The sequence below is a fragment of the Bolinopsis microptera genome, chromosome 1 (assembly GCF_026151205.1).
Source record: "Bolinopsis microptera isolate Bmic1 chromosome 1, MBARI_Bmic_1.0, whole genome shotgun sequence".
Taxonomy (NCBI): Eukaryota; Metazoa; Ctenophora; class Tentaculata; order Lobata; family Bolinopsidae; genus Bolinopsis; species Bolinopsis microptera.
This window is the reverse complement of record NC_087072.1, coordinates 21,300,893-21,312,490: the sequence shown is the minus strand read 5'-3', so window position 1 is coordinate 21,312,490 and position 11,598 is coordinate 21,300,893. Positions and strand designations below refer to the sequence as shown.

Below are 11,598 nucleotides of genomic sequence, written 5' to 3'. Positions count from 1 at the left end.
GTATGGTATCAATAATCGAAGAGCAGGCTGCGACCGAAACCACTTCTGTAGACAAGATGGAAATAAGTTATGAAGCAAAATGTGCTTTAACCATCCCCATTGCGAAGCCGCTTGCCACTAGAAAGCTCAGCAAGAAGTTGTACAAATGCTGTAAAATCGCTAGCAAGGTGAGTTGACGAATGGTTAGATTGTTTGCGTACTGTTATAGGTTTCATGATTTAAAGTTATACCGTATTTTAGTAAGCTTATGGTAATAAATCAAAACATCTCTCGAATTTCTCCAAAACGCAAACAATCTAACCATTCGTCTGCTATATAAATTACAGAAATGAATTCTCGGCATTAACTACTGTATATACCATTAACTAATAACAGGAATCAATTTTCAGGCAAAGTCAATAAGGAGGGGGACCAAGGAAGTTGGAAAGTCGCTGAGGAAGGGAGAAAAAGGGTTCGTTATCATCGCTGGAGACATCTCACCCATAGGTTAGTGTATAATCATCCTGTTAGATATGGCGGTTTTAACTATTTAATTTTCTATGCAGTTCTAAAGCATAAACAGAGATAAGATGTTTCTCAGTATAAATATGTTGACAGTATCGCAGTAGGATCAGGATCAGGACCCTTCTATAGGGCAATTATGTTAATTTTCATTTTTCTCCTCATTTATTGTATCATGCAGCATGAATCATGCTTAAAACCATGATTTAAGGGAGAACAATGATTTAAGGGAGAAATGGTAAACATTATTAGGTAACGGACCAGTAGATATTTGATTAAATATTAGTGTGTACTGTGTTCTTTGATAGCTTAATCTGTATGGAAGTGTTCATATGGTATGGTTTCAGTTAAAAATATTGATATTTGACCAATTTATGGGCCAAAATCGATCAAATTCGGTGCATATGTCCAAATATGGGCATATGGTTTTTTGGCTCATAACTCAGTCATTTTTTGTCTAATCTTGATGAAAATTCATAAACGAGTTCAGGGCACAACTAGCTACAAGTAGAGCACCTAAAATCTTAAAAGTAGGAAAATGCCGAATCTTTGAAGACTGGAGTAACTAATAATATTACAATCTAAACCAGCTCGCACGAAACGCATTAGCTAAAGTGGAACATCCGAACAAATTTAAGCATATTTGTATAACCTAAATTTAAGTAAATATTGTGAGTGTAAAGCTGCTGAACTCCAATTATTTAGTTACACGACGTAAGTGGGCGGGGGGGGGGGACTTGAGCTTTTGTCTCTTATTGTTTTTCTTATTTGAAAGAACAAAGATAGCGAGAAGACAAAAAACTCTGAATAACTTTATCGTGACACTCCAAGGTTTGGGCCACCTAAAAACATTAAATTTACCACCTAACACCGTTATAATTGAACACAGATTTCAGTCCCGTCTGAAATACCTCTAAAATTCTTAGAAAAACAACCTCTACAATCTACTTGTTCATCAAGTTGTTTGGAAAATGTCTTTCGCTTTAAATTGTAATCATTGAAGTGGTTGAAGAAATAAGTATTTGAAAGTCCCGGATTGCACTCAATAACAATATAGGTTTATATCTCTAAAGAACAGAAGGTCCGCCTCTTCATACTGTACTCCAACTAATCTTTTCCTTTCTTCGATTTCTTCGAATTCTTACCCTTTGACTTTCCTTTGCTTTCTTTATTCTTTTTCTTTCTATTATCCGATTTCTTTTTCTTCTTGCCAGTATCCGACTTTTTCTTATTTTTTGATTCCTTATCCCTTTTAATTATCGGTTGAACAAGAACAGAATGTCTTACGATCTTTCCAAACCATCTTGATCGTAGCTGACAGGTCACCATGGTTTCCTCTTTGAGCTTTTTTCTGTTTATTACATGTGTCCTAGTGGTAGCCGTTGCTTGTCTTAGCTTCTTTTCCCCTACAAACCAAGCGTCTATTTTCATGTAAAGCAGACCAGTACACTCCAGCACTGCCATGTCCCCTACCTCCTTTACTACAATAAGTGCACTCTCCTCCCCACATACAGTGTGCGTGACCGTGTCGTTAGTCTGCTGATAACAACTGTTGTTGCCACACAAAGCATCAGTGCACCCCTCACTCTGACACGGTCCTTCTTTGCACTCGCACTGGTACCCTCCGTCTGTGTTCGTGCACTCGCCGTCCCCACACATACCAGGATTCTCTTTGCACTCGTCTTTATCCGTACAATACACTGGTATGCCTCTCAAACAGAACGCACAGTTATACCCAAATAAAGAGTCTGGGTTGCAAATAGTTGTCTCGTTTACGCACATTAGCACGTGACCGTTCTGTTTAACTGGCACTCTGCCACACGTGAGGTTCTGAGCCGCGCACTGCGCCTCATCACACGCAGTGCACATAGCTGTGGGGTTGTCTTTGTCTGGGAGACAAACCGCTTGAATAGCGCAGTCATGAGGTACTCCCCGAGCGTTTGCTCCTTCGTAGACACAATCCTTTATCGAGCAACTGTTGTTTACAATTGGTAGCAGTCCTGTTGGGGAAATCATTTCATGAATCCTGTATAAAACCATACAATAGCGAGTTTCGAGAAAGTCGCAATATTAATAAGAGAGTAAACAACTTGAAGAATCGTTGATCATTCATTAGAGTTTCGAGCGTAGAGTTTCGAGCTGCAGTGTTATATTTTTAAAATTCGAATGACAAAATTCGAATAGCAAAGATTGTACATTTCACATCCTATACCATGTATACTACTTCTTATCTCTATTTTGGACAGGTACCTGGTACAGGGACATTTGTGTTTGTAGGTAGGGTGTATAAATAAGTAGAATCTGATAAACTAGTCCTTACTAACCTGTATCATCATTTAGCTCCATCTGTATCCAATCCATAGTAGGAGCAATGATAGAAAGTGCACAGGACTGCATAACAAAACCCGGGTTACACTGTACAGTAGCTGTCCTACTCCGCATGAAGTGAACATGGTGAGCTTGTATTGAGTTTGACTTCACCAGGTTGCAGGGATCTGGTATCGCTCTCGGAGAACACACAACTGTCATTGGGAGCTCTTTAAGAGGGTTGTCGTTTATGTTCACTATCCGAGTACTGCATCCTGCTATTAATTCCTCATTTTCCTCCGAGGTCTTGGCCACAAACAGCTTTAAACCCTTCAATTTCGTACCAAAACCGCAAATGTGGCACGTTTTAGGGAGATATCGTTGCGGGCAAAATAGTGAGAATTCCATCTTGCCAAATTCTCGCTTTACCTGAAGCAGTTCAACTTGCCATTAATGAGTAGGACGCATTACATCTACTGCCATGTCAATTTTAAAGTACCTATAAATCCCAATACTGACAAGAATATAACTGATAACACGTACCGTCTCGCTGACCAGTATGTCGCCCTCATCCGCCACAATCTCAGTGTTACATTGACCACTTTCCACTAGGGGAACAATAACAACCTCACTTCCAAACACAAGATCAGGTGTGAGCACAAACAATAGCAGGGTAACTGTAAACATGATGCTGTGCAGCTATAATGAATCACTCCCAAACACTGTGTTGTCGTTGGAGACAACTAGTCTCATATGCATTAATTTTAGTAATGTGTCTACAAAGGGGCCCTGTGCATGTTGATCCCATCTGACTGGTTGATAATCCCATGTTCCGTGACATCTTCATTAAGGTGATAATTTGAGCTACATATTCCGGAAATATTGTGCACTGATGAGCAACTTTGAAATGTATAAGGCACACTTTGAAAAATATACTATTTTTTTACAAGGATAGTATAGGCCCTCTTGTAGAAAAGAATCAAGCCAGTATTTCTGGCTTGATTCCTGGCTAAGATAGTCATATTTTGGGCATTAAGATAGTCCAGCTTTGAGATGTTGTTTAAGCTCACTGAAAGTTTGAACGATATGGATTATAGAAACTATAAAGAAATATTAATTCTGCCAAAAAGAAATAATATTTGATTGATCTGCCGAGAGAGTCAATGTGGTTCACCTTGCGTTGCCACACAACATTCAAACGGACCGCATTTAAGTTATATAACTTAACATAATGCATGCTAAAAGATATTTCACGCGGCCACTGGTTAGTGGGTTGATAATGGATGACCTGATGATTTAATCAGTGGTTTGAAGGGGGGGGGGGGGGGGCATGTCCATTTATTCCTCAACTTCTGGTCGCATGGGCATTTAGACAGGAAATAAACATGACCGCCGTCTCCTTTAATTAGTAAAGTAGTAAGCGCAGTTATACTTCAGCTAAATAGAAAAAGAAACAAACAGTTTACGGGAAATAAACCATTCGCTCTTATCTTATTTTAACACCTTCATCTCACCTTGGTCGGGTACGTTATCGAATGTTGTACCAAAGCTTAAACAAAACTTAGATAAGTTGAAACTAATAAGCTCAGCAAGAGTGATTGCTAGGGGGGCTTGGCAATTTAATATCGGTACAGAAACCGATAGCCAAGTCATTTGCTGATGATGTCCACTTAGACATTTTTCTTCTTCTTTTCCTTTATCCTTTATTTCTCCTGATTTACCAAGGACCTGGATAACGGAAAGGTTTAATCTCTTGGTACTGGCGCCTCTTTTATTAATTTCTCCCTTATTTTATACAATATATTTGTAATATATTTTTGAGATTGACAATATTTGAAGTAGAAAAGTCAACCTGTTTGTCCCTCAGCGGTAACAATTAAACATTTCAGATGTGATATCCCATTTCCCAGTGCTGTGTGAGGAAAGTAAAGTGCCCTATGTTTATGTTCCCGCCAGAGCTGATCTCGGTGCTGCTATTGGCTCAAACACGTTAGTTTTCTTATTACTCTTGTTAAGTTAAGGTAGTTACGTAAGCTAGTTAAGTATCAGAATGTACTGCTACTACTTCATTCTTTTTTCTTTAAATGAAATATATTTTTCGATATTGATGTATTTCGCTGCTAGGGACAACTTTCTTGCCTCTAGATCATTTGAACTATTGAGAAGCCGTGCCCAACAACGTCCTTTGTCAACATCCTTCAAAGGTCACATCCTTAAAAATGATAAAATATTTACATTTTAACCCTTGTTTCAGCCTAAACATCGACTGGCTTATTAAATTTAATGCTGGTGTTGTATTTTACGATTTGATTTTTCAGACCATGTTCGGTGTTACTCATACAGAAAGGCGAAGAATACAAAGACAAATATAAAGAATGCGTGAAAGGGATCAAAGAATTGCCAAATATTTACTGTTGAAACTTTAAATTGTATGAGGTCAGAACATTTTAACAAATCGGAACATTTAACTTCTGGGAGGTCTGCGCAATTCCTCTGCCGGGTTTGATACCCATTTTTTAAAAGCTTTTTTACCCACGGGCCACTGTGGGCACGTTTAGTGAGGTTAATGTCTGCAAACCATCGGCTGGGATTGTCTAGAGTTTAAATGCCACTAAAGAGTTTAAATGCCACTAAACGGATTGCTCTGTAGTCTGTAAGCAGTAAGCACTAAACATATAGCCCTTTCAGGCGTCTGGTTATGATGAATTCAACCTTCTGAAATATTCTGACGCTCAATTCGAGTATATACATCATGAATAATACTTCTACACGGTTTTTTACTTTAATTAAGCTATATTTTATCGTAATTTATTAATTTTAACATTCATTAACTCTAATTCAGCGTTTTCTTCTGAAAAATAAATAACGTAATGAGACGGGGGGGGGGGGGGGGCCAATGACTACTTTTGGGGACTTGGGGAATTACGTCAACGATTTTACCCCGAGTCCCCATGATTTTTAGTCCCCATTGCATTAGTCCCCAAAAGTCTCCATTAGTCCCCATTTAGATGATTTTTAGTCCCCAAAAGTCTCCATTAGTCTCCATTTAGATTTATCCTACTCTTATCTTGGACAAAACATCTCGATCGTATCGTTATTAAACTAACTTGAAAACCATAAATAACTGTCAAAAATTCTGGGGACTTATGGGGACAAATGGTGAATTACGTCAACGAGTTGACCTCTAGTCCCCATGATTTTTAGTCCCCATTAGTCCCCAAAAGTCTCCATTGGTAGTCATGGCCCCCCCCCCCCCCCAATGATACTGAAGTCTATTATATACTTACTCCTAAAGCCATAGTACATATTGCAATATGTAATTGTATGTACTACGGCTTAAGGGGGCATACACCAAAACAGTGGTTAACACACCAGTCTTTTTAGATACGATATCAAGATTTTACACACACCTTGAAATAGATGTGAATAGTGTACTAGACGGCGAGCAAAACTTCAACCCGATACCGCAAGAAATGATTAACTTATAGCCTCTCCATAAAACAAATTGTGTTTTTCCGAAAATGTTACCCTTATCAGGAAATGCTCTATTACAAAAATGGGTATTCTCAAAATAATTTTTTTAAATGTGGAAACGGTGCGCTAGATGGTTACTGAACTGCCTATGAGGTAATTTGGGTTGGACAGGTTTGGTCAGACATGAAGAACTTCTGAGTCATCAACTTCTCTTCTGGGAACCCCTTCAAGGACATCGTCGAAGGGGAAGACCACACCTCACATATATTGACATCCTTCGGAAGGACACTGGGTTTACCTGGGGACCTAACATAACCCCAGGCTATTATCTTCATAATAAAGATTCGGCGGAATGACAGGCTGAGCGCCGCCCAGTAACACGGGGTTTGACGACAGCAAGTCATCTACCATAGATGTGACGTTGCTAACAGGGGTAAATTGAAGCTTTGTGTGCTTTTTATTACAGCCCTGCAGTAGATTCAATGCTGTATGGGCTACAGCCGCACTGCAATGTTGTTGGCCATTAGGGGTGCCAGTCTGGGCGGTCAAGGATGTCCTAGGGTATCTCTCTTAGCTGTATCGCACAATCGCACGCGTACCCTCGGGTTTAAATAGTGTGCTCTGGGCTCGCAATTCTGTGTGGTATGGTGATTGGTGATGGAGGATGCCTGGGGCTAACGAAACCCCTACGCGATATAAATTCCTGCATTTCCATTGAAGAATGTGAGGTTTAGTGTCTTGTGGAGGATAACAACTATGTCAGTCCCTGTTTCGGAGTGAGCTCTGCTCCCCGTCTCACACAAGCGCTGGTGCAACCAACCCTTGACATGATCACTTTCCTGCAATGGATACCGGGACCTGTATGCTGTGACTCTTACCTAGTTAGTCCCCGACTACTAGCGCAGTCCAGACAGGGCAACTGCAGTAATGTAGTTGCATTTATCATACAACAACAACAACGACAGCAAGGAGATTAACAAACTCATGCTGGATAGACATATTTGGAAAAAACTATCTCTGTTCGGACGTTGAAGCCGCCCTAAGTCGAGTAAGTCAAGGTTTGGTGTATGCCCCCTCAATTGGTTGATCATCCAGCCAATGAGAGGGCTTGGCGCCAGAACTACAATTAGCGAACAAGCCATGCTAAGCGTGGAATACCAGGAAAACGTTTTAGAATTTGAGTACGAACCCTGCACTGGTTGTAACTATCGCACCTTCGGTTGTACTTGTATCGATCTGAAAATTTCACTGCGTATTGCAATATACTCAATTATTGGATGTCTAGCGAGAGTCTTCCATTGTCCATGCCCCAAAAAATGTATCTTATATCAGTCTCCCATTTTCTGGGCGGCGCTCAGCATGTCAGTGTCATTCTACCATATCTCCAATCAAATCAATTTGGGGCCATCTAAATACTATATAAATATACTTACTGTCACCAAGATGTAAATCAGATCGAATTGAGACGCCGTTCGATCTAATTTCTCGTTCGATCTAATTTCTCGTTCGATCTGATTTACATCTTGGTGACAGTAAGGACGTTGTAGCGCGATGCACTACTGGGTCGCGCGCGCATCAAATAATGCTTCTCGCATAGATCTCGCGGTAGATCGGCGAGATGCACCACTGTGCATGCCTCACCGAGCTGCGAAGGATTGACATCGTGAATCAAGTAAGGACGTCGCCGAAATCGCAGATCTGTCCGGGTGTGTCCGAATTTTCAAAACCTCACCCGGATTTCAAGTTTGCAGTTATTCTTAAAAGTACAAATAAAACCAACTCAAATTTCAATTTGATAACCAACTTTAATAAAATTCAAAGAGTTGAAATAAATGGGACTTTTCGATAATTCTCCCGGGAGGGGGTGGCTTTGAAATTTCGGACAAATCCAGAAAGGGGGAGGGCGGGGCTCCCTATTTGACGGACGTCCTATAAGTAAATGGGCCCTTTGGTGTTTATGAACACAAAAGAAAAAACTCAAAAGCCTGAGGTACCTAAATAATATGGATATACAATATGATAGTCAATATATATATATATATTCTTTTTATCATTTAGCTCTGTACTGTACTATTATATTACTATTAACGGGTGATATTACTATTAACGGGTGATACTCGAAAAATATTTGTTTCAAATATCTATATCAAGACCTAGATTTAAGATTGACGGCGCGGATATTACTCGTCTAAATCATAAATTTCTTCGAAGTAGAGCGCGCCGCTTTTCTCTCGAAATGGCAAGTGCTACCAGCTACGAAGTAGCGCGCGCCGGGCCAAACTATTAACAATGGTCAAAACCTAGACCGTCGACGAGTCCAACTCGGCGCGTGTCTTGGTAGGTTATTATATAAACCTACAATTTCGTCAAGTTTAAAATTAAAAATAAAGTGTACATGCGGAGTCGAATCAGCTAAGCGAGACAAAACTTTCCATATTAACAATTAATATCTTAAAAATATCTAAAATTAAACGGAACATTATTTTCAAAATTTTAAAAACCTGAACACCAAACACAAGCATTAAGCAAAAATGGTTCCTATTGAATTTTTGAACCATTTTTTGAAAAATTCGGTCCTTCACATATAATACAATAATACCTTCGCTTCTGAGTGCTGAGCGTTCACATATTACGTAATCAATATTTTGGCAATTTTGACCCCCTCCCTAATTAACCGTAATCAAGACCGAATCCCCCTATATACTAATATTACGTAATCAAGGTTTGACCTTCATTTCAGATTAATGGCCATGCAATTTTATTTGATCCATTTCCAGGTTATAGTAGCTGTTGCTTCGGGTGATCTATGGGTCCCTTAACTCCGAACCTAGATCCTTCTGCTACTTCTTTGGACTGCCTACTCCACAAGGATCGTATTTGTCAGGGAAGCTGTACTGAAAGGGTTTCTACCTGTCATTATTTTGTCTGGGCTTGCGATCGTGGTAATTTTCCTTGCATATGTTCTGTAAGGCAAAGTTTTTTATTTCAACTTATGAAGTGAAGCTTAGTCAAGTCTCTAGTTATGAGTTTATTCTGCATATATATATGTGCAAATATTACTAGAAACCCGCTAGTCGAAAGCTTTATTGGACAAAATTGTATAATATGTTCTAATTTTGTTTCATCATTGCAGATGATCTTAAAGTTATTATGGATGCCAATGACATTGAAAGCACTTTAAATATGTTAGAAAGCTTGCAAAACTGACAAAATATGTGGCTGTTAAAGTTTAATCCTAGCAAATGTAATATAAAGTAATGCATGTTCCATTCGATGAAAATCCCCTTAAAGATTATGTTTTTAGTGGTGTTACACTTGAATGTATTGAAGCAGAGAAAGATCTTGGAGTTTTAACTTCTTCCGATTTGAAATGGTCTCAACAAATTAAAAGTTGTATTAGTAAAGCAAACAGTATGATTGCATGGGTTACAAGGAATCTCATTATAAGAGAAATTAATGTTATGAGAAATGTTTATAAAACTATAATAAGACCCACTTGGAGTATTGTGCACATTTGTGGTCTACACCTGCCTGTCGTGGGAATTGGGCTACTGTCATCGAAAAAAAAATTATAAGCGAGTTTGAAAATGCTAGTGACATTCCCATAAGCGCAGTAAAAAAGTCATCTCATGAAATTGCAGCTGTATTATCGAATGACTTCAATTATATATATATATATTTCCTGATGTCCTGAAAACCGGTTAAATAACACCTGTATAGGATACAAGGATACAAGGATACAAGGATACAAGGATACAAGGATACAAGGATACAAGGATACAAGGATACAAGGATACAAAAGTGATAATTACTTTATTGAGTACACAATAGTTGTAATTCTGAAATAATTTAAGTTACACAATTCTAATTATTTACAAATGTGTAGGGATAATTTAGAAATGTTGTATAATGCTAGTTTTAGAAAAATAGATAAATCGAGTTTGTATGGTTCAATCTTATTTTAAGGTCCTATAGCATTATGCACTTGCCAGTATTTGAGTGGAAATCTGGGCTATTATAGTAGGCTGTATAATTTTCGTTCACAGAGAGAATTGAATGGATTGCTCTTGCTGTGGCAGTGAGTGTGGTAGGATCTAGAGTTTTGTTGGAGAGCAAACCGACTAGGTCAGTAATGTTTAGGGGATGGAAATTGAATTTTTCCCTAACTGAGGAGTAGAGCAAACAGTCAATCAATACGTGACTTTCGTCCTCAATAGGCTTGAGCCCTTTGCTGAAAAAGCAGTAGGTGCACCAACGTTCTTCTCTTGGTACAAGGGGGGTTTCGTATCTGCCCCTTTCGATGTAGAGGTTGTGGCAGCTGATACGAAACCTTGTCAGACTTTTTCGAACATCCGGTATTTTGATAATTCGTAGGTATGCCTCTGGTTCGAAATCATGTTTAATTAGGTTATAGAATTCTAGTTTTGGTGAGGAGGCCTTGGCAGCTCTCCAGGTATTCACGAATTCTTCCCTCATGTTATGACTGATTTGGGTGGAGAGCTTAGATTTTGAGGAAGATGAGGGGGTGAAGTTGTATTTGGTGAGAAGCTTTGAGATGTTGGTATACCAAGGAAGTCCCAACATGATTTGTTCGTGAAATGCAGCACAGAGTAGTTCGTTTTCAGTGTTTTCAAGGCGACTATAGTAATCTATTGCAAGTTTGCAGGCTTCAAAGAATAGAGGGTGGCGCCCGCTTTCGCCCCAGCAACCTATATTTGATGCTTTTGAATGTACAGACAAAGACCACTTGATAAACTTTAGGTGGAATTTTTCATAGTGGTCTTGTGCAATGTACTTCAAGGTATGCTGGGGGTTGGCTTTGTCATCTATTTTTGAAAGGTATCTCATGGTTTTTGAGTGGGGGCATAAGACTTGACAGCCATAAAGCAGGATTGGTTTTATTAAGGAGTCAAATAGAATATTAAGGGCACGGTGTGAGAGGGCATCCTTAACTATTTTGCCTTTGAGGCCATAGAGAGCACGGAGAGCCTTGGCCCTCAGCTCAGTATTTGCTGCTGTAAACGATCCATTTCTGTGGAATATTATGCCAAGATAGCAGTATTTATCGGTGTGCTGGATGGGCTGACCTCCCAATGTGAATGTTTCATAGGACTGCTTTCGTTTGGGAGGGCTGAATATTACAATCTTAGTTTTCTTAATATTTACTTCAAGGCCCATGGAGTTACAGAAATCAAATAGAATGTTGATATTGACTTGCAAGGCCTCGGGACTTAGAGCAAGAAGGACAAGATCGTCAGCCCACAGCAGATGTGATATCAGAACGTCAGCAAGAACTGGATAGTCACCAACAGATTT

At 39.2% G+C, this 11,598-nt stretch overlaps 2 protein-coding genes across 2 annotated transcripts in view; one reads left to right on the top strand and one right to left on the bottom strand.

The window, feature by feature from the left end:
* The window catches only part of LOC134824460 (H/ACA ribonucleoprotein complex subunit 2-like protein), an 86,980-nt gene extending 81,335 nt beyond the window's left edge, over positions 1–5,645 (top strand). The window contains exons 2-5 of the mRNA XM_063836368.1: positions 2–167; positions 390–486; positions 4,698–4,797; positions 5,127–5,645. Of these exons, the coding sequence (XP_063692438.1) occupies positions 3–167; positions 390–486; positions 4,698–4,797; positions 5,127–5,226 (462 nt within the window). The 5' untranslated portion in view covers position 2 and the 3' untranslated portion in view covers positions 5,227–5,645. The remainder of the gene's footprint in view (position 1; positions 168–389; positions 487–4,697; positions 4,798–5,126) is intronic.
* On the bottom strand, positions 1,540–3,568 carry LOC134824367 (uncharacterized). The gene is made up of 3 exons (XM_063836267.1): positions 3,352–3,568; positions 2,826–3,237; positions 1,540–2,501 (listed from the first exon to the last, which is right to left on the bottom strand). Exons 1-3 carry the CDS (start codon positions 3,493–3,495, stop codon positions 1,609–1,611), a joined length of 1,449 nt encoding a protein of 482 aa, XP_063692337.1. The 5' UTR covers positions 3,496–3,568; the 3' UTR covers positions 1,540–1,608.
* Positions 5,646–11,598: the final 5,953 nt, after the last annotated feature.

Excerpts from the sequence above, each read along its gene's own strand:
- LOC134824367 (XM_063836267.1), bottom strand. The coding sequence starts at position 3,495 with ATGTTTACAGTTACCCTGCTATTGTTTGTGCTCACACCTGATCTTGTG. Across the intron at positions 3,238-3,351 it reads ACATACTGGTCAGCGAGACG|GTAAAGCGAGAATTTGGCAA; the intron begins GTACGTGTTATC and ends GAACTGCTTCAG. Across the intron at positions 2,502-2,825 it reads GGAGCTAAATGATGATACAG|GACTGCTACCAATTGTAAAC; the intron begins GTTAGTAAGGAC and ends TTTCCCCAACAG.